Source organism: Marmota monax, unplaced genomic scaffold (genome assembly GCF_021218885.2).
Source record: "Marmota monax isolate L192 unplaced genomic scaffold, Marmota_monax_Labrador192_F-V1.1 WCK01_AAM20220418_F8-fsc00296, whole genome shotgun sequence".
Lineage (NCBI taxonomy): Eukaryota > Metazoa > Chordata > Mammalia > Rodentia > Sciuridae > Marmota > Marmota monax.
The window spans coordinates 858,804-881,677 of record NW_026694723.1 but is presented as its reverse complement, the minus strand read 5'-3'; the positions used below and the strand labels follow the sequence as shown (position 1 = coordinate 881,677).

General features: G+C 39.4%; 2 protein-coding genes across 7 annotated transcripts in view; one reads left to right on the top strand and one right to left on the bottom strand.

Moving 5' to 3' along the window:
- Crlf3 (cytokine receptor like factor 3) overlaps window positions 1–15,896 on the bottom strand; it is a 40,491-nt gene extending 24,595 nt beyond the window's left edge. The window contains exon 1 of the mRNA XM_046424025.2: window positions 15,668–15,896. Coding sequence (XP_046279981.1) covers window positions 15,668–15,796 — 129 coding nt within the window. The 5' untranslated portion in view covers window positions 15,797–15,896. The remainder of the gene's footprint in view (window positions 1–15,667) is intronic.
- A 42-nt stretch (window positions 15,897–15,938) lies between these two features.
- Atad5 (ATPase family AAA domain containing 5) overlaps window positions 15,939–22,874 on the top strand; it is a 61,359-nt gene continuing 54,423 nt past the window's right edge. For 2 of the 6 annotated variants that reach the window (XM_046424022.2, XM_046424021.2), the window contains exons 1-2: window positions 15,939–16,443; window positions 18,810–19,341. In XM_046424022.2, coding sequence (XP_046279978.1) covers window positions 19,276–19,341 — 66 coding nt within the window. In that variant the 5' untranslated portion in view covers window positions 15,939–16,443; window positions 18,810–19,275. Of the gene's footprint in view, window positions 16,444–18,349; window positions 18,532–18,809; window positions 19,342–22,874 lie in introns of those variants that run through there. The other 4 variants (XM_046424020.2, XM_046424019.2, XM_046424018.2 and 1 more) reach the window with 3 other exon arrangements.

Sequence of the window (22,874 nt, the reverse complement as noted above, 5' to 3'; positions counted from 1 at the left end):
ACAGTATGTTAGGAAGTCATAACATACACACACAAATCACCTCATGAATAAAATGTACTTGCTATGCTAAAAGAAAACTAAGATTTATAGTTCACAGGACTATAAATTATAGTCCAAAGTAGCCTAATTGGGACAATGACTTAATCCTTCTTGAGTTATGAGAGGTTTATAGACTCTCTTCCCAGAAAAAATGAATAATCTATGTCCTAAAAAAATGAATAATCTATACCCTAAAAAAATATTCAATTTAAGTTTACAAATTCTTCAGACCCAAATCATGGCTTGCCAGAGTAGTAATTATAAAACTTTCTTTGCATGTAGGCTGCTTCTTATAATTCAAATTGCCGGGTTCCATCTCAAACCAGAAGCTTAGAGGAAGAGCTACAGGAGTGTATAGATGGAGTTCTCATTTTTCACAAGCATACCTGAGATTCTGCTGGCCACACTTCAAGAAACACTGCCCTAAGTCCACAATGCTGAGATTTAGAACCCCAGTTTGAGAAGATATGACAGAAAATTTGTTACATCTCATGCATATTTTGAAAACAAACAGGTTGGCCAGGCATGGTGCACACACCAATAATCCAGGCTATTCAGGAGGTAGGAGGATTGCAAGTTCAAAGCCAGCCTCATACTTTAGTGAGGCTCTAAGCAACTTAGCAAGACCCTGTCTCAAAATGAAAAATAAAGGGGCTGGGGTTGTGGCTCAGTGGTAGAGCACTTGCCTCACAAGTGTGAGGCACTAGTTTGATCCTAGCACCACATAAAAACAAATAAAGGCATTGAGTCTATACACAATTTTAAAAAAATGAAAAATAAAAGGGCTGACGATGAGGCTCAGTGGTTAAGTGCCCCTGGGGTCAATCCTCAGTATTAGAAAAAAAAAAAAAAGGCTGGGAGTATATCTCAGTGGTAATGCACCCCTTGGTTTAACCCCTAGTACTGAAACAAACAAAACCGTTTTTATTTTTAATTTTTTTATTTGTTCTAATTAGTTACACATGAAGCAGAATGCATTTCGTTTCACTGTACACAAATGGAGCACAACTTTTCATTTCTCTGTTTGTACACAATGTAGAGTTGCATCATTTGTGCAATCATACATGTACCTAGGGTAATTATGTCCTTCTCATACTATCATCTTTACTACCCCCATGCCCTCTCCCATCTCTCCCCTTTGCCCAATTCAAAGTTCCTCTATTCTTCACATGCCCCCTCCCCCCATATGGATCAGCATCCACTTATCAGAGAGAACATTTGGCCTTTGGTTTGGGGATATTGGCTTACTTCGCTTAGCATGATATTCTCTAAACTCCATCCATTTACCTGCAAATGTCATAATTTTATACTCTTTTAATGCTGAGTAATATTCCATTGTGTGTGTGCATGAGTATATCACAGTTTCTTTATCCATTCATCTATTGAAGGGCATCTGGATTGGTTCCACAATTTAGCTATTGTGAATTGGGCTGCTATAAACATTGATGTGACTGCATCACTATAGTATGCTGATTTAAAGTCCTTTGGGTGTAGACCAAGGAGTGGGATAGTTGGGTCAAAAGGTGGTTCCATTCCAAGTTTTCTGAGTAATTGCCATACTGCTTTCCAGAGTGGTTACACCAATTTACAGTGCCACCAGCAATGTAAGAGTGAGGTACTGTTTTGTTTTTAAAGAAACACAATTCAGATAACACACAACCCATTTTTTCTCCTTAGAGCAATTCTAACTCAGTTAAATTAAAACAAACACATAAGCTGAGATATGGCTCAATGGTAGAACGCTTGCATAGTATATACAGGTGCCTGAGTTCTACCCCCAGCACTGCAAACATAATAAATAAATAAGGAAATATATACTCTTCTTTGCAAATATTATTATACCAGTCTCATATAATATTGTGTTTACTACCCCCTAACCCTTTTGCTAATTTTTTCTTAGCAAGAGTCTGAAATATAGGCTGGGGTTGTGACTTAGTGGTGGAGTACTTGCCCAGGGTGTGTGGGACCCTGGGTTCAATCTTCAGCACCACATAAAGATAAATAAGTGAGGGTGTTGTGTCTATCTACAACTAATATATATATATATATTTTTTTTTTTAAATTTTTAGTTGTAGATGGACACAATACCTTTATTTTATTTACTTTTATGTGGTGCTGAGGATTGAATCCAGTGCCTCACACATGCCAGGCAAGCATTCTACCACTGAGCCACACCTCCAGCCCCCCAAAATATATTTTTTTTAATATTTATTTTTTAGAAGTAGTTGGGCAAAATATCTTTATTTTATTTATTTATTTTTATGTGTGCTGAAGATCGAACCCAGGGCCTCGCACGTGCTAGACGAGCTCTCTACTGCTGAGCCACAATCCCAACCCCCTAAAAAATATTTTTTAAAAAAGAGTTTGAAATACAAGAAAAATCTACCAAGAAACAACATATCAGAATATGGATAAAGGATAATATTTCAACAGTTAATAGAGAAATTTAGAAAGCTTTCTCTACACTCTCTTAATAGCAAACATAAAAAGCAGAAGACACAAGTAATCAGTGTGACTTGGGGGGCTGAGGCGACAGGATCACAAGTTTGATGCCAACCTCAGATATTTAGAAAGACCCTGTATCAAAATAATATGTAAAAGGGGCTGGGGATGCCAGGAGTCATGGCGCAGGCCTGTAATCCCAGCAGCTTGGGAAGCTGAGGCAGGAGGATCACAAGTTCAAAGCCAGCCTCAGTAACTTAGGGCAGACCTAAGCAACTTAATGAGACCCTACATCTAAATAAAATATAAAAAAGGGCTGGGTATGTGGCTCAGTTGGTTGTTAAGTGGCCCTGAGTTCAATCCCTGGTATCAAAAGGGGGGCGGGTCTGGAGTTGTGGCTCAGTGGTAGAGCACTTGCCTAGCACTTGTGAGGCACTGGGTTTGATCCTCAGCACCACATGGAAATAAATAAATAAAATAAGGATATTGGGTCCAACAACAACTAAAAAATATATATATTAAAAAAAAAAAAAGTTCCAGCGACATGGCTCAGTGATAAGTTACCAATGAGTTCAATCCCCGGTACCAAAAATGGAAAGAAAAGAAAAAAAAAAAAAAAAAGCAGAAGAGAATATTGTTTTCAAGTGATTTCACAACATGTAAAAACAAAAGATTCCCATGCCCAAGAACTGAAACACAGAAAGAAGGAGTAGTTTCATGTGCTGGGCAGATCATGCAAATAATTGTTTTCTCCTTTTGACATTAATATAATTATATTTGTATAGTAACTAAAAGAAATTCTTATATCAAAAATAAATATAGAAATCCTAAGTTTAATTGTTAACTACAGAACTATGAAACAAACCCAAATACAATATATTAAAAAAAAAAAAAAAAGAAAGAAAGAAAGAAAAAAAGGCCATAAACCCAAAATGTATTTGTTTTGGTACATTGTTCAACTCTGGGATCCTTGAGAATCAGGCCTCAATCTACATAGCATGTGACAATAAACGTTGAATAAAAATGAAGTCAATTATGGGTGTTTTAAGAAACATTTTGAAAGAACCAGGGAGAGAGAAGGCTTTGTGATTTTGATATATCACCTGGAATGTTATTAGAAATGCAAGATCTCAGGTTCTATCCAGAAGTATCGAATCAGAACCTGTGTTTTGAACAAGGCCCCATGTGATTTGTATGCACAGTGCAGATGGCAGAAAAAATGAAGGCAGCATGTCAGAACACTATAGAACATTTCAAAAGCCCACCACCAAGAGGAAACACTGCAGTTGAGCACTATACCAAGGTTCTATTTCACTCTCTAACGGATACAGCACACACAGGAAGTGCACTGGTTAGGTAAAGTCAATTTCCTCTTTAGAAAGAATTCAAAAGCTCCTTCAGCAGTTGCAGACCCTGACTATGTTTTGTTTTTGTTTCAGAACCTCAGAAAAAAAAAAAAGGAAGTAAGTGAACACAAATAGCGAGAGAACTATGAAAGGAAGAATCCATTTCTAAACCCACCTCTTGTGCTCTGATTGTAAATTTGGTCCCTTGCCATTTCAAACTTGATACTACTAATTTGGGATCTATCTCTTCTCGCAGAAATTCTCATTTAATCAAGTTCATTTTCTTGGCTTTATGAAACTAATTTAAAAATGGGAACTTCACTGCTAAATAAATTTCCTCATGTTTGACATGGTATCAATGGTCTACTGTGTTCACAGTTAACTCTTTAAATCTTCACAACTCTGATGAGTCTGCATTGTTTACAACCGAACTCTATAGGGCCCCCCAAACAGTCTGACTCCCAAGAACCATTCTCTTTCTGCTACACCAAGTTGTTTGGTACTTACAGACCTTGTTTTAATGAGTTCTCAGGAAAAACTGTAAATTATATATTGGCTACAAACACTTCTTCCTACAACATGTATTTTTTGCCCCTACATAAAGCATTGTATGGCAACCATCAGCCCGAAATGCTACCACATCATTTAGGGCAAAAACAATTCTCACAGCTTGTAACAAGGTAGATTTAAGAAGAAAACAAACAAAAGAAAAGTCAAGGTCTAAAAGGGAAACTATAACACATTGTATATATTGATTAAACATAACCCGAACTCATTTACCACTAAAACCTCTAGTGTAACAAACCCATTAAACATATTTACAAAGTTTCTACTTAAGATGACTCTAGTTTCAAAGTAACTGTTTTACAGTTTTAACAGGATGATAAACACACAAAAAAATGCCATTCATCAATACTAGCTAACCAAAGGCCTAGAGAATACAATCCTCCAAAAAAAAAAAAAAAAAAAAAAAAAAAAAAAAAAACAATTGACATATTTTCCTTCAGAGTTTATAAACAAAAAGTCATAAAATCTATGGAGAAAGTGATTTAAAGACCTCTAGTCTTAAGCAGCAATATACAATTGCTATGTCAATATAATATTATATTTCACCAAATAAGTTTTAATGGTTTATAACGTGAAATCTATGCTATCATCTCTAAAACATGAATGTGCATGACTTTATAGAAGAAAGAACATTTTTTCAGGTTTAATCTAAGAACGTATTTTCTCAATTGCTCGACCAATAAAAAACTAAAACCTGGGTAATATTAACACACTTTCTTTAGAAACCATTAGCTGCCAGGTGAGGTGGTGTACACCTATAATTCCAGCAACTTGGCAGGAGGATCACAAGTTCAAAGTTAGTGAGGACTTAAGCAACTTAGCAAGGCCCTGTCTCAAAATAAAAAAATAAAAGAGCTGTACAAAAAAAAAAAGAAGAAACATTAGCTAACAAGAATGTAATGATCAAAAATAAAAGATGAAGTAAAGGGCTTGGGTAGAGGATCAGTGGTAGAATATACACTTAGCATGTGTGAGGCCTTGGGTTCTTCCCAGAACCAAAACGGGAAAAAGGGAAAAGGGTGGGGGGAGATATAACACAGTCAACTGAAATTGAAGAATCTAACCAAAATACTGTCTCTCTCAGTTCATATGAAATGCACAACATTAGTTATCTGTCTTTGCACTGACAAAGATATCACTCATTAATAACAACAGCAATGATAATAAAGCAGCAGGTATCATTTGCTGAGCACCCGGTGTGCCAGGTACTTACTTACATGGTTTCACTTAAACCCTCTCACAGTCTGATGTGGTGGTGCAGGCCTATAATCCCAGTGACTTGGGAGGCTGAGGCAGTAGGATCGGGAGTTCAAAGTCAGCCTCAGCAATTTAGCAAGGCCCTTAGCAACTCAGCAAGACCCTATCTCTAAATAAGATATTTAAAAGGGCTGCGGATGTGGCTCAGTGGTTAAGTGCCCCCTGGTTCAATTCCAAATATCAAAAATAAATAAACAAACCAACTCTATATAGAAATAATCTATGGATGAGTAACATGGGAGTCAGCCTAACGTATCTGCTCCTATCACTAAGTCAATGAAGTGGCAGAGAATTTGAAGAATTTGAATTTGACTCAAATATTAACTCCTAAGCCTGTTATGTTTACTCTTAAGACTTATATATATTAACTTTTTTTTTTTTAACCCCAGTATTGGGGACTGAATTCAGGAGGAACTTTACCATTAAGCTACAACCCCAGTCCTTTTTGGGACAAGTTGCTGAGGGTCTCACTAAGTTGTCTGGGCTGGCCTTAGACTTGTGATTCTCCTACTTCAGCCCCCTGGGTCCCTGGGATTAGAGGTGTGTACCACCAAATCTAGTTTATAGTTATGTTTTTAAAAATTCTTATTTGAAAACTCTCAACAGAAAAAGTATATGATTTAGTAATCTGTTATATTAGTGGCCCCCAATGAACCAGGAAACACAACTCCCAGTGCTACTCAGAGCCTCCTGTAGTCCTCTGTCCTAGAATCTGGGCTGGCCTATGACTAACAACATAGTCACATGTGCACAGCAATAGAGTGAAACTGATGAGTGACAGTTCCAGGCCTCAGTCTTAAGAACACCTGGCAACTTCTACTCTTGTGGTTTCAAAGTAGTATGGTTTGAAAAGTAGTATGGCTATCCTTATAGAGAGGACAAGTGGAGGGCGGAGGGGGTAAAGGAGAAAGAGAGAAGAAGGGGAAAAGAGGAAGGAAGGAGAAAGGGAGAGGAAGATATGGGAGAGGAGGAGAAAGAGAATGGTGCTGAGGCCCAGCATTCCAACTGAGTCCTGCTAACACCAAGGCTCCAAACACGTAAGTAAACATTCTGTCTTGGACATTCCAGCCCCAGTTGCCATCTGACTGCAATCACAAGAGTGTTGCCAAGAAAACTCATTTCCAGTCACCCTCCAGAACTGTAAGCAAATAAAATGATTGTTTTTTAACCTGTTAAGCTTTGGCACAGTTTATTATACAACAAGATAACCAAACTATATGATAAAACAAATATTTAATTCTTAATTAACTTTATTAATAAATAGGGTATATATGACCCTGTTTGTCACAGAGAAAGCTGCAGACAATCTCAAAAGGATGACTGCAAAATCAAACCCACAAAATTATTATTTTTTTTAAGATAGAGAGAAGAGAGAGAAGAGAGGAGAGAGGGAGAGAGAGAGAGAGAGAGAGAGAGAGAGAGAGAGAGAGAGAGAGAATTTTTTAATATTTATTTTTCAGTTTTCGGTAGACACAACATCTTTATTTTATTTTATGTTTTTATGTGGTGCTGAGGATGGAACCCAGCGCCCCGCAAATGCCAGGCAAGCACGCTACCACTTGAGTCACATCCCCAGCCCCAACCCACAAAATTCTTGAAGGCATTATTTCAACCAATTTTTGAGGTCTAGTACATGCCAGGAATTGGGATAGTAAAGATAAATAAGGCATGGTCCTGATCTAAAAAATCTCTCATTCTGAGTAAGGAAGACAGACAACTATATGTACAAGTATAATAAGCATTAAAAGTGGGACAACCACAAACTGCCACCAGAGTTCAAAAATGGCATTCTGCTAGAATATAATAGACAATATGATTGATGTATGTACATTCCATGTATGTATTATATGTCAAAATACATTCTGCTGTCATGTATGACTAAAAAAAATAAAAATAAATCGTATAAAAAATGGCATTCTGCTAGAAGAGACTATAAGCTTAAAGAATAAGCTGCCAGTTGAAGTGGGAATTGTCACCTTGAAAACAATACATAGTGGATTTATTATTATGGCTATTAGTAATTAAGAATGTCCCACATTGTAAGCATTGTGCTTAACATTTTAAAAATGTTTCTCATTTCAGTTCTCACATTGGTCAGCTACAGTAGGCACTATCTTGATCCTCATTTTACAATTAAGGAACCTGAAAATCAGAAAAATTACATTTCACTGGATCTTGAAGCTAACTTGTCCCTGTTAAGTAAATGCAAGTATAAGTGATTCGCTGATAGCTCTCAATAATAAAAGACTACCCTACATTTGTTTGGCTTTTTATTTTTATTTTTTAATATTTTTTTAGTTGTCAATGGATCTTTATTTTATTTGTTTATTTATATGTAGTACTGAGACTTGAACCCAGTGCCTCACACATGCTAGGCGAGCGCTATCCACTGAGCAACAACCCCAGCCCCGCACCCTGTTTAACATTTTTTAGTTGTAAATGGACATAATAACTTTTTATTATTTATTTAATTTCTAAAATACCTTTACTTTACTTATTTTTATGTGGTGCTGAGGATTGAACCCAGTGCCTCATATATGCAAGGTAAGCACTCTGCCACTGAGTCACAACCCCAGCCCCTCTTGTTCAGATTTTTAAATGACAAAAATCAATCATATTTCCTGGGTTTATAGTAATAAGAATAGTTCTTCTCTATGAAAATTATTAAATAGCACATGAGATATTTGTGTGGCCCCTCCCTCCTACCCCCACCTAAGTTTAAATTATTTAGTTTTGCTTGCAGAGCTTTGCTTTCAGTATTTTTGGGTACCTAAGTAAATACTTTCAGCCTACTACCAACAAATGCTCCACAAAAATCTACATAATACACTCCACTCACCTCTGCATTAAAAATTATGCTGCAGGTGAAAAAATTTTCTTGATAAATGCTTACAACGCTAGCCAAAAAAAAAAAAAAAGATACAAAACTGCATGTATAGAAGAAGTCTCTCAACTTTGTAGGGCAGGTGTAGGATACACCAAAATGTTTACCACAGTTGTCAGCAAATAGTAGAATTAGAGATTATTTTTAAAGGATTTCATTTGTTCTTGGTTTTCCCTAGATCTAGATTTAAATTTTTCTTACAATAGTACAACAGGGACATTTTAAAGTGCTACTGCTGTAACAAATTATATTCAAGCAGATTTTTGTACTGTTTTGAAAATGGGTAACAGAGGGGAAGTGAGAGATAAAAGGAGCAATAATAGCTTTTTTTCTTTGCTGAGCTACTAAGACTTCCTGTCTTGGTTTTCTGAAATAACCTATTTTTTTTCTTTACTGGGTTCTATATATGTCCCAGTCTTTAGTACACTGTGTCTTCAAATCCTGTGGGAATTGTGATCTATAAAGCATGTAGTATTATACATCAGGAATATCAAGAATACCAGTCAAGTGGGGTGTGGTGGTGCAAATCTGTAATCCCAGGACTTGGGAAGCTGAGGTAGGACGGTTGCAAATTCAAGGTCAGCCTGGATAATTTAGCAAGACCCTGTCTTAAAATAAGAATTAGGCATGTAGCTTAGTGGTGGAATGCTTGTCTATCATGGGCAATTACCCTAGGTTCAATCCCTAGTACCATAAAAAACAAACAAACAAACAAACAAAACAGAAAGCCGTTTAAATGTAAATTTTTAATAACAAATGAAACATATTTTATTTTTTGGAAATGGAGATTGAACTCAAGGGTGCTCTGATATTGAGCTACATCCCTAGTTCTTTTCTTTTTTAATCTTGGATCTCAATAAGTTATTTAGAGCCTCCTTGCTAAATTGTTGAGTCTGGCCTCAAACTTGTGATCATCCTGCCTCAGCCTCCCAAGTAGCTGAGATTATAAAGTGTGTACCATCACACCTAGCCCAAATAAAAAAAAATTAAGAAATAATAGCAGCAAAATCTTCAAAAGGTCATCAGAAATTAATTGTTTTAAAAAAATGAAGCAGGGGGGCTGGGGTTGTGGTTCAGTGGTAAAGCGCTCACCTAGCATGTGCAAGGACCTGGGTTTGATCCTCAGCACCACATATAAATAAAGGTATGGTGTGCAACTACAACTAAAAAATAAATAAATATATTTTTAAAATGAAGCAGGTAAGAAGGGGTGGCACACACCTGTAATCCTAGGAACTCAGAAGACAGAGGCAGGAGAATTGAGAGTTCAAAGCCAGCCTCAGCAACTTAGTGAGGCCTTAAGTAACTCAGCAAGATCCCATCTCTAAATAAAATATAAAAAAGGTACTGCAAGGCAACCCCACTTCAATAACAGAGAAAGATGGTGATTCTGGATTTGCAAAGTTTAAGAGCCCCTGGTTCAATCCTTGGTACCAAACAAACAAACCAAAAAAAAAAAAAGAAAAAGAAAAAGAAAAAGAAAGAAAAGAAAATGCTGTGGAAAACTTATTCATCAAATGGCCACGTTACAGGTATGAGGACATGTTAGACAAGTTTTGACTTGAGTTTGTCAGTTATTCCCTTGTATATCTCTGCACAATTATCTAACAAACAAATGTGCAGTATTTCAAACAACATTTTAACCTTGAAGATAACCACAGCAATTTATGAAAACACAGTTTAAGCAACAGAAATCAGTAAAGAGCTGAAGCGATAATGATGTACTCTAAGACAGTGTGCCTTTTCTTTAATGTGCAGGTATATCATGCCTGGGAACTTGCTAAAGTGCAGACTCTGATCAGTAGGTCGGGGTGGAGCCTGAGGTTTTCAATTCTTCACAAATAATAATCCTCTTGCATCAACATACCAACTTGCAGGAATTACAGAGTGCACCACCACACAATTGAATTCTTCATAAGTGATAACACTCCTGAAGATTATGAATCACACTTGTAGCAAGGATCTAAGGGACACCACTGGCCAGAGCTGGGCAGGGCTCTCAAACAGTATCTCAATTATGTACCAGGATCTAATCATTTTCTCTGAGGGAGAGACACTTCATTCTGTCAGTGCAAGGAAAGACAAAACAAAAAAATCACCCTATTAAAAGACACATGAAGGCCAGTAGATTCATTTTATAAACAATTAACTGCACCTGAACTAAAATATTAGCATTTCTCACCATAGGCACCTCTAGTACTGCAAGGCAATCCCCTCCACCATGCGGCCTGCGCATTGGTTTCATTAATGAGGTTCTTGGCATAAAAGTTAGCTAGCAGAGATCGAAATAAAACACACAGACTCAGTTACCTTTTTCTATTGCCAGGTCCGAGACGGTTCTCCTCTCTGGCTCCAACCTCGAACCACCCGTAGGGCAGCAAGGATTACTCAGGGCTAGCAGGAGAGAGAGCGAGCACGCCAGGGAGTAGCCTTTTATTGGGGAACAAGAAATTCAGGGGATAATTCCATCCAATGAAGGTTGAGGGGGGGCCGCACTCCAAGGTCAGGGTCAGTGATTGGGCCCCCGGGGTCAGTGGTCAGTCACACCCCCACACGGACGGGTTCTCTCATCAGGAAAGGGCCGGGAAAATTCCGACACAGCCAGAAGCCTCAGACCCAAACTGGGAGTCACCCAGTCACGGGTGAGAATGGCTCCCCATAATCCCCCTTCAATAACAGAGAAAGATGGTGACTCTGGATTTGCAAAGTTTAAGGACCAGGCCTCAGATTGTAACAATATCCTCTAGGTACCTCAACGGTGTGAGGCCTGAACAGACAGTTGCATCCCTTGATCAGTTTATCTCTACTTAGAACAAGCAGAAAAGTTAATGCTGTAGAAATAGGGCAAGTGATAACAAAACAAAACAAAACAAAAAAAAAACCACAATGGAAATAAAATCCAAAAATGAATATACAAGAATTTATTTAGTTTTTCTTATTTGTTCTATTTTTAGGGATGATAACCTAATGATCAGCCACCAAAGATAAGAATAAATTCATGAGGACAATGATCTTTTCTCTGACCACAGTATATAGTATACAGAAGTACCTCTGATGCCCAATAAATATTTACTGAGTAAATGAATAAATGAACATTTTAGGAGAGTGGGAGTTAATTTCTGTGGTATTTACATCTTAGAACCAAAGATTCCAAGGACTATAAAGAATTCTTCTTAATGATTTCAACCTCAGGATAGGGTGGCTGTAAACATTATCTGATTTCCTGAAGACAACCAACATCTCTCTTGCCTTTAACTTATTCAAACAATAAAAGCTACAGACAACCCTTGCACTCCTACACAGAACTTCCTTTTCTCTGAAAACAGAGAGGAAGGCCTAAACTTAACCACAGAGGAGAAACTGCTACATGTTGACAGGTTTTTGATTTTTTTTTTTTTTTTTTTTTTGTACCAAGGATTGAACCCAGGGGCACTTAACCACTAAGCCACATCCCCAGCTCTTTTAATTTTTTTTTTTTTTTTTTTTTTTTTTGAGACAGGGTCTCATTAAGTTGCTTAGGGCTTTGCTAAGTTGCTGAGGCTGGTCTTGAATTCACAATCCTCCTGCCTCAACCTACCAACTTGCAGATTATACACCTGGCACATGATTTCTTAACATGAAACAAATTTCACAAGATATTTTTAAAGGGTAAGAAACAAAAGTAAAGATAAAAGATATGACAAGAGTTCCGGGAAAGGTTAAACAAATCTTAAAACAAAAAGAGTCACCATGTGTTAGAGGGTAGGGTTGTGGCTCAGTGGTAGAGCGTTTGCCTCTGATGTGTGAGGCACTGAGTTCAATCCTCAGCACCATACAAAAATAAATAAATAAAATAAAGGTATTAAAATAAAAGAGTTACCATGTGATCCAGTAATTTGTTAATATAATCTAAAAAAGTAAAAACATAGCTGGCTGCCATGGTGCCTGCCTGTAATCCTAGCTACTAGGTAAGGAGATTGAGGTAGGAGGACCCCAAGTTCAAGGCAAGACTATGCAATTTAGTGAGGCCCTGTCTCAAAATTAAAAATGAAAAGGCTGGGATATAGAGTGCTCTGGGTTCAATCCCCAGTACTACACACATACCCCCCCCCAAAAAAAAGAAGAAAACGGTAAAAACATGGCCGGGATGGTGGTGCAAGCCTGTAACCCCAGTTACTAGAAAAAGTGAGGCAGAATTGCAAGTTTCAGACCAGCCAGACAACGTCTCAACTTAGCCAGATTCTGTCTCAAAATTGAAATAAAAAAGAGCAGGGCCCAGCACGGTGTCTGGCTGGAGGCTAAGGCAGGAAGATCACAAGGTCAAAGCCAGCTTCATCAAATTAGCAAGGCCCTAAGCAATTTAGCAAGACCTTGTCTCAATAAATAAATAAATAATGATGATAATCAAGAATGAATACATATTGTACATAATGTATGATTCTATTTATATGAAATGCCCAGAACAGGCAAATCCATAGAAACAGAAAATAGTTTAGTTGACAGGCGCTGGTAAGAATAACAACTAGGGATATGGAATTTTTCAGGGGGTGGGGGTGGTGATTCTGGAATTAATCAATAATTAGTAATTTTGTAAACACACTAAAAGCCACTGAATTGAATGCTTTAAAACACGAATTTTATGGTATATAAATTATATCTCAACTGGAAAATATCAGGGACTGGAGGCATATCAGTGTAAAGTGCTTGCCTAGCCTGCACAAGGCTCTGGGTTTGATCCCTGGTATCACCCCCGCCCCCAACATCATTTGCCAAAAGTAAATAAAATCAGCAAGCAAAAAACTAAATACATCCCTTCCTTTCTGATCTTCTCATTCTTCCCCATGCAAACTCTTTGGCTAAAAAGCCATATATTTTATGTAGTTATTCTGAAAATGACTGGGACTCTAAAAATATCCTAACCACCAAACAAAACCAACTGCTTATTTTGATAATATTTTTGTAACACAGACCTTCCTTAAAACACAAGTTAACAGTGGACTTATTCTACAAACCCAAACACACACAATTGAATAGAATTAGCCTTTGTAACTGGCACTGGCACAAAACACATTCCAGTTGATAAAAGAGAACCATACTTAGCCTCCTTGTCAGAAGGCAATGTCATCAGAAGTCTGTTGATGGATGCTCCTTTAGTTTTTTTTCTGTCTCAGGCCCAAGACAATGGCTTTCAAAACGAAACAGAACAAAAAGGAAAACCATACTAAATAACACTAAATTATAGGAAAGTATGTCCTCTATTTAAATTATTGGATATACGGGCTGGGGATGTGGCTCAAGCGGTAGCGCGCTCGCCTGGCATGCGTGCGGCCCGGGTTCGATCCTCAGCACCACGTACAAACAAAGATGTTGTGTCCGCCGAGAACTAAAAATAAATATTAAAAAATTAAAAAAAATAAATTATTGGATATAAAATTTAAAAGAATATTGGTTTGGAAATTGAATACTAAACCATGAAGGATGGAGTCACACTAATTTTTTTTTTTTAAAGGATTTTTTTTTTTTTTAAAGAAAGAGGGGAGAGAGAGAGAGAGAGAGAGAATTTTTTTTTTAATATTTATTTTTCAGTTCTCGGCAGACACAACATCTTTGTTTGTATGTGGTGCTGAGGATCGAACCCGGGCCGCACGCATGGCAGGCGAGCGCGCTACCGCTTGAGCCACATCCCCAGCCCCACACTAATTTTTTTTAATGCATTCAATATCACATGAGAAGTTAATAAGTACCACTCCCAGGTGTTCACTCCCTTTATGTCTATTGATACTTAATTACTGATACTGTTAAAACAATTGTTATGCTCAGACATATTCTAACTGGCTGGCACATTAGTTGTATATTAAGAGGTATTTTAATATCTTTTTAAACAATGTCCTTGAATTAGAACCTTTACATCAAAATAGCAGAAAGAATAATGCAGATGTTTTCAAAGGAAAATCCAGAGAAGTGTATTCGAATGCCGTGAAAAAGTGTTCACCAAATCATACCTAGATTCTAGTCTCAGTTTTGCTACTAAAATGAAAATGATGTCTGGCCTACATCAGTTCTACAAGGACTTTAAAATACATAAAGCCCAAGGTATGTTGAGTATTCTTAGTGATGACAAGATCCAAAGACACTATGACAATAGTCTTCTAACATTTTCAGATTCTTTGCCACTAGGACTGACTAGCTTGACAATATCTATTAATAACAAATGAGACCTAGAAAAATTCAGATGGAATCCCACTCATTCAAAATGCATTTATGAAGCCCTTAGGTTATTAGTAGACTTAAAGAACTACTTGTCCAATCACACATAAGCAGTAGGTTATATCTTTTTTTCTGTGTATGTTTGAGGGTGTAGAGAAACCATGTGGCTTTCCTACAACTTTGATAATCTTTTCCCCTTGGAAAAGATAACTCCACCACTTGCAGGTATATTTAGCTTCTCCCTTGAGCACTCCTCTCTTTAAAATCTGTCCCTTGGCTTTTGTATATCCTCCTTCAAGCACTTCATTTTCCTTCCTCTGCCCTTCCAATTAACCTTATCCTTAAATTCTAAACTACCTAGAAAAGATGACTCCGATTTCTATGAAATGTATTCAAGATCATATGAGGCATTCAAACACTAACCCCATTCATTTAGTGTTAACGTTACAGTTTCTCTATCCCTACCTCTTCCCTTTCACTTTAGTCCTACGGTTCCAATATCCATTTTGTCTCCTCCCCCTTCAGCTCTCACCAGGTCATCACTGCCCCCGTTTTTTCTCAGGCTCTCTAAAATTAATCCCAAATAAAATCCCACCTCCCGATTCTGTTCAGTCATCACTACCCTTTGGATCCTCGGATTTTGCTTTGGTCCCTCACTCTCCCCAACCTCGGACGCCAATCCTATTCCCTCCCATCGCTGCCCCTCACGGTTTAGGGAACACTCCGCACAATTTCTTACGATTCCCCCAAACTTGGCTTCCCCTAAAACTTCCCCAATTCCCAGCGCCCCATTCTCAGACCTTTCGAGGTCCCTGTCCTTCTTCAGAGCTCTCCCCCTCTTTCTCCGGAGTTTTCGGACACTCCCACCATCCGGAGTCCTAGCCCACCGCTCGGCACCCCGCGACCTCCCGGGCCCACAGCGCCCCTTAGGGTGCGGCCCTCCGACCTGCCTCTGCGCCTCCCGCAGCCCCTGCAGCCGGTGGCTCAGCTCGCGCCGGTAGCTCTGCGCCGCCTCCACGTTCTCACGGGCCTCCTGCAGCAGCAGCTCCGGCTCCAGTTCCATGGTCCCTCTCATCAGGCCGCGCCGCAGGCGGCTGCAGGAGCGGGTTCCCGAGTGTGCCCCGCGCCGGCTGGAGGCCCGGGGCGGCCTCGCTCTGGCGGAAGCGCCACCACGCCCCGCCCTGCCATTCCAGTCCACGCCCCAAGTCGACTTTGATTGACAGCCGTACGGCGGCGCCCCCGGCGTAGGGCCTGCGGGTCCCAGTGTCTCCCACTTTGTGACTTTGCTGGCCTCGGCCCTGCGCCCTCGCCACGCTGTTGCTCAGTGTTTCCTCAGGAAATGTTTGGAGGCACGGCAAGACTAATAAGAGCGTTGTGCGGTGCTTTCCACATCTTATCTCTTTCTTATATCACTTACAGCCTTTATCTCCAGTGCACAGGGGAGGAAGCCGAGGGACAGAAAAGGGAATTATCTTTCCCAAGCTCAGCAGTTGAGACCAGAGCAGACGCCGCCGGAGCCTTGGCTTTTAAGTCGTCGCTGTTTTACGGGCCTGGTAAAATGAGACTCCTAGCCACGACCGGCGTTCTTGGAGGTTACTGCAACCCAGACACCACCGCCTAGGAGCTCATCATCTAAGAAGGGAACCAAGAGAGGCCTAAAGGATAACCAGCAATACAGCAATCCCGGAGCAAGTCTAAGAAGGGTGTTGGCAGTATTTTTCTGTAAGGGTCAAGTAATAAATATTTTGGGCTTGTCTGTTCATGACGTATCTGTTGCAGCGGAGTGAGTAAATGGGTGTGATCAAGTGCAATAAAAACTTATGGGCCCAGCGCAGTGGGGTGGCCTGTGCCTGTAGCTCTAGTTACTGGGACAATAAGGCAGAAGTATCGCTTGAGTCCAGGAGTTCAAAGCCAGCCTGGAAAACACAATGAGACCCAGTCTCTGGAGAAAAAAAAAAAAAAAAGACACTTAAGGACACTGAAATTTGAATATTACATAATTTTCACAAATCACAAAATAATTTTTGCATGCTCCCCCAACTATTTAAAAAGGTAAAAAATGATTCTTTGAAAAGCTATACAAAAACAGGCAACAGGTTGAATGTAGTCCTAGCGCCCATAGTGTGGGGGCTGCTAATCCAGAATGTCAGAGCTGAAAATTGCCTCATCCAGGACTCCCCCTGAGATAATTACTCTTTTTTGGTACCAGGGATGGGACCAAGGGGCGCTTAACTACTAAGCAACATCCTCAGCCCTTTTATTGTTTATTTAAATTTTTGATTTTTTAATTTTGCTGAGGCTGGCTTTGAATTTGCGATCCTCCTGCCTGGGATTACACCCATTTCAGACTACTTTCTTTTTTTTAATTTTTTAATATTTATATTTTAGTTTTCAGCGGACACAACATCTTTGTTTTGTATGTGGTGCTGGCACGCATGCCAGGCGAGCGCGCTACCGCTTGAGCCACATCCCCAGCCCTCAGACTACTTTCTTAAATTTTTGTGCCTCTCCTTTCTGTAGTATAAATTAAGAACCCACCAGGGTTGCGTTGAGGTCCCCCTTTCCCTTCTGGGAATTTCTTCAGATCCCATGCTGGTGACAATATTATGGTATTTAAAAAGCTGGGCGCCATGGTGCATGTCTGTAGTCACAGCGACTCAGGACTCAGGAGTTCAAAGCCAGCCTCCGCAATTTGGTGAGGTCCTAAGCAACTTAAGGAGACCATGTCTCAAGATAAAAAAAAAATAAGAAGGGTTGGGGATTGACTCAGTGGTTAAACTCACTTGGGTTCAATCTCAGGTACCAAAACAAACAAAACACTTGTAATGATTGATGGAAGTAGCTGCCTCTAGGACATAGGTCTGACATATGAATCAGAAATCAGTTATTTTGTACAGTGGATTTTTGTTGTTGTTGTTGTTTTTGGTGCCAGGGATTGCCGGCATTATTAACTTTTATATTTATTCAAGTAATGCCTGTTCTTGGTTAAAAATGTCAAAGAACATAACAAAACTTACTGTAGCCGGGTGCAATGGCGCTTGCCTGTAAATCTCAGTGGCTCAGGAGGCGGAGGTAGGAGGATCATGAGTTCAAAACCAGCCTCAGCAATTTACCGAGGCGCTAGGGAACTCGGTGAGACCCTATCTCTACATAAAATACAAAATAGGGCTGGGGATGTGACCCAGTGGCCGAGTGCCCCTGAGTTCAATCACCGGCATACCCACACACACACACATACACACACACAAAAAAAATTGAGTTAATAACAATTTGTAAAAGTAGGAGCTTCTTTGAGGTCCTACCTTGGAGCTCTCTCAATGAAACTGCACGTCAAGAGGGAAGAATAAAAGAAAAGGTTAATTGGGCTGGGGTTGTAGCTCTGTGGTAGTGCCGTCTGCCTAGCATGTGCTAAGCCTTGGGTTTGATCCTCAGCACCACATAAAAATAAATAAATAAAGATTAAAAAAAGGTTAATTAATAGTTAAAAACAGTTTACATAACCCGGTTCTTAAGTACCATGCTGTTGAAACTATGCACCTAAATAAAACTGTTTATTTGTGTAATTGCAATTTTAGGTAAAAAATAAATAAAAGTTTAAAGAATCCATGAAAATATTGCAGTTGCTGCATGAGATTACCCTCACAAGAAACCAGCGAACTATTGATATCCTACAGAAACTGAAAACATGCCAGATGAGGCAATAATTTTGTGTTTGTTTGCTGCTCCCAACAATGAAATCCATGAGAAAATGCCTCTAGAGTCCAGTTAGAGGTATAAAAATTTAGGACCCCCAAATGGACGAGTCTCCAGGTAGGACGCTACCAAGATATTAGCATTTTAGTCTATAATCAATTTACATTTAGGAATGCAATCAATTATTCAATTTTTCGTATTTTTCCCATTTTCACTTTTTAAAAAAGGGCTAGCTTAAAGTCTAAATTTTCATTCTGCCATTAACTGACTAGGTGACCTTAGTCAAATCATTAGTTTTTAATGGTGACACTGTGTTATACAACAGAAAAAGTCTGAATGTCCAAAACCTTGGCTGATTTTAAATTAAACAAAGCAATTGGCTCCGTCTTTTGCAGGTTTGTCAAGAGACGTATTTTGGCCCTCCTGTCTCACCATCCGCGTATGCTTCCAAAGCAGCCGTAAACTCCGCCCCCTACGCTCAGGACGGCGCGAAAACCCAATTGACAAGAACTCCCGCCGAAGCCCCGCGGCCCGATCTGTGTTCTGTTGGCTGTAGGCACCCGGGCTCAAGTCCTGGGCGCTCAGCCTGGAACTGCCGCCTCTGAGACGTCCTGCACTGCCGGCCGCGTCCCAGGGCCCTCGCTGCCCGCGCTTTGTCACCGCCTTTTTCCGCGTTTGTCTCGACGAAGCTGGGCCCAGTCTCCGCGCCCGTTTTGGGCGGGTGGGCGCGGTGGGCCCCTGAGACTGACTCGGCGGCCCAGCAATTCGCTCCTACCGGAGCCGGCCAGCTCCATGGCCTCCAGGCAGGCTGAGCCGGACCGCGCAAGGTCCTAGGAGCTGGGATTCGGGGAAGCAGGGAGCATGGTGGGGGTCCTGGCCATGGCGGCTGCTGCTGCTCCCCCTCCAGTGAAGGACTACGAGATTGAGGTGAGGTCAAGTTTCTGTCAAATTCTTTCCTTCATCTGTTGGGGATTGTAGGGTGGGGGTGGGAGGAGGGTGATCCTTGGTTTGCATACGGAATGGCAAAGGAGGGCCATGGTAAGGACCCACAGTTAGAACTTTGTGTGGGACAGTTGCCAACGTAGTGTCGTTTCTTAGAGTCGTAGTAAATACTGACAAACATTGGGATTGTGAGATATTTGTGGGGTCACTGCAATTCAGGATTTAAGAAGACATAGCCCATTCCCAGATCCTGAATTGTGGGTGGAACTTGAAGTTTTAGACTTGTGACATGTCACGGCAGGATCCTAGGGTCAGATTCTCAGTCGTGATCTGGAATTATAGGACTTAAGCTTTGAAAAAAAAAAAAATCAAGTAGTCAATACATCCACCTCATTTCGTAATTTCCATTTAGAATGTGACTCCTGGAATCAAATAAGGTACTTAATTTTAAAAAAATCAATTTCTTAAGGCTCCAGAGCCTTAGGAGTCCTAGCCCAGCATGCTGATGTTCTCCTGGATTCATCAAGTTTCAGTGAAATATACTCTGTAATCATAATGTTATTCTGCGCTGGAAGTAGAGGGTTAGCATTTTCAGGTATATAGTTGCTATATTTACACCTTTTCATCTCATACTGGCATTCTAATTCATGTATCTTGTTGCCTTGAAGTTAACTAAGACTCAACTCTGTTAAGTCCTAGCTCCAAGTTCCCTTAACTCTGACTCATTCAAGTAATGTCTAATTCATAATAAGTATGATGCTTGTATTTGCTAATTCAAGTGAATTACTCAGTTTGTCTCAGGTGTGAAGGACTTCTGGCACTGAATTACACAATTCTTGATTTTGTATGTTCAGTTTTATCACTCCGTTGCTTAACAGTTTGTGATTTTGGTACCCTGATTAGAAAGAGCCTATTTCATAATAATGATACTTTGTGTTTAATTGTAAGGTCTTTTATCCTATTTTGCTTAATATCAAGCTATAATGAGGTATTATTATCTCTATTCTACAAATGAAGGAAGGTTAAGAAGTAATTAAAAGTAGGTTAGAGTAAGTTCTGAAATTTTTTTCTGTGTGTGTGGGATTGAATCCATGGCCTCACCCATACTGCCTAAGTGCTATACCACTGAGCTACATCCCAAGTCCTTTTTATTTTTTATTTTGAGACAAGGTCTCCATAAATTGTCTAGGCTGGCATCAAATTTGTGATCCTCCTGTTTTAGCCTCCCAAGTAGCTGGGATTTATAGGAGTGTGCCACCAAACCCAGCTCCATCTTACATTTTAAAAATAAACAAAAAGTTGTAAGTGATTTGCTTAAGGTTCCGTTCCAGTTGATGTTGGGGTCAGCACTTGAACTTAGATCTTCCAGACTCAAGAGCCTATTCTATAGAGCCTCTGATACCATCTGAAAGTTACATAAATAATAATACCATTTTTTGAATACATTTACAATTTCATTTTAACATGTATAATTTAATCTGTCTTTAATTAATTTTGCCTCATATTTATCCAAATGTTGAGAAATTTGTCCCAACATGTTTCATTAACTGTTACTTTTTCCACTAATTTGAATGCTGTTGTTACCACATACAAGTTCTTAAATGTGAACTTAAGTCCTTAAGTCTATTGCTGGTTTTCTTTCTTTCTTTCTTTCTTTCTTTTTTTTTGGTACCAGGGATTGAACCCAGCGGCGCTTTACCACTAAGCCAAATCTCCAGCCCTTTTTAGTTTTTGAGATAGGGTCTGGCTAAGTTGCTTAGGACCTCACTAAGTTGGTGAGGCTGATTTTGAATTTGCTATCCTCCTGCCTTAGCCTCCTTAGTCCCTGGGATTATAGGGGTAAACCACCACGCCTGGCTGTATCTGGTTTTCTAATCTATTACATCACACTGCTTGCCTACTAATGCATGAGAAGTATGCTTTTAATCCTGAAGGCTTTATAATACAATTTAATTTTCTAGACATGCAAATCCCCCATTTATTACTTAGCTTTGAAAATTATTCTTGTTATTCTGGCAAATTTATTCTCACAAAATTAAGACAGATACATGGATAGAACATAGCTCAGTGATAAAGTGTTAAGTATTTGCTTAGCAATTTTAATGCTGGGGGTTCAATCCTCATCATTGTAAAAACAATATGTAACTTTTGGTAACCAATAAAATGATATGTTTCCTATTATAGAAGTTACTGATTTATTTATCTACTTATTTTCACCATTTTATTTGTGCATATATACTTGTTTAAAATCAGTGAATTTCTAGGGCCAGGTTCAAATAATTAATGGGCTTTTGAAGTAGCTTATCTACACCATCTATTTATTTATTTATTTATTTATTTATTTTGGTAACTCATGTTCCTCCTGCCTCAGCCTCCCAAGCCATTGGAAGTTTGTCTAGTCCTAAGGTATGCTGCAAACTTAGTCTGGAGTAAAGTGAGAAATGACATCTTTTCAAAGATACCATTTAGAAATTCTAACCTAAGCTGCATATGGTGTCACATGTTTATATTCCTAGAGACTTGTAAGACTGAGGCAGGATGATTGCAAGTTTCAGACCAGCCTCAACAATTTAGTGAGGCCCTAAGCAATTTAGTGAGATCCTGTCTCAAAATAAAAAATAAAAGGCTAGAGATGTGGCTCAGTGGTCAAGATGCACTGAAAGACTGCTATTAGGCAATAGAGAGCAGTATCAAGTCCCAATATATGTGATCCTCCACCTGCTGCCCCTAGGTATGGGGATTGAATCCAGGCTCAGACAGGCAGGCAAGCTCTTTACACTGAACTATATTCCCAGCCCCCTGCTTTTTATTTTTATTTTTTATTTTTTCAGTCCTGGGGATTAAATTCAGGGGCATTCTACCACTGAGCTACCTCCCTACCCTCTTGTTTCTTTTTGGTACTGGGGATTAAACTCAGGGGCACTTGACTACTGAGCCACATCCCCAGCCCTAATTTGTATTTTATTTAGAGATAGAGCCTCACTGAATTGCTTAGCTCCTCATATTTGCTGAGGCTGGCTTTAAACACTCTATCCTTCTGTCTCCTGAGCCGCTGGGATTACAGGTGGGCACCACTATACCCAGCCCTACTCCTTTTTATTTTTTGAGACAATGTCTCACTAAATTGTCAGGCTAACCTCAAACTTGTGATCCTCCTGTCTCAGCTTTTGAAGTAGCTAGTATCACAGGCATGTGATACCACATGCCCAACCTTAATTTTCAATATCATAACCAGAAAATTTAATCAACTTCCAGAAGCAGAAAGGATCAATATTTACTGGACCAGATGGGGTCGTACTTGTAATCCCAGCTACTTAGGAGACTGAGGCAAGAGGATAGTAGGTTCAAGGACAGCCTGGGTAATTTAACAAGACTCTGCCTTAAAATAAAAATTTAAAAGGGCTGGGGATGTAGCTCAGTGGCCTAACATGTGTGGGATCCTGGGTTTACACACGAAAAATTAAATTTCCTTGATAGTATCATCTGATTCATGACTTTCATTTTGAGCTTTATGCTTT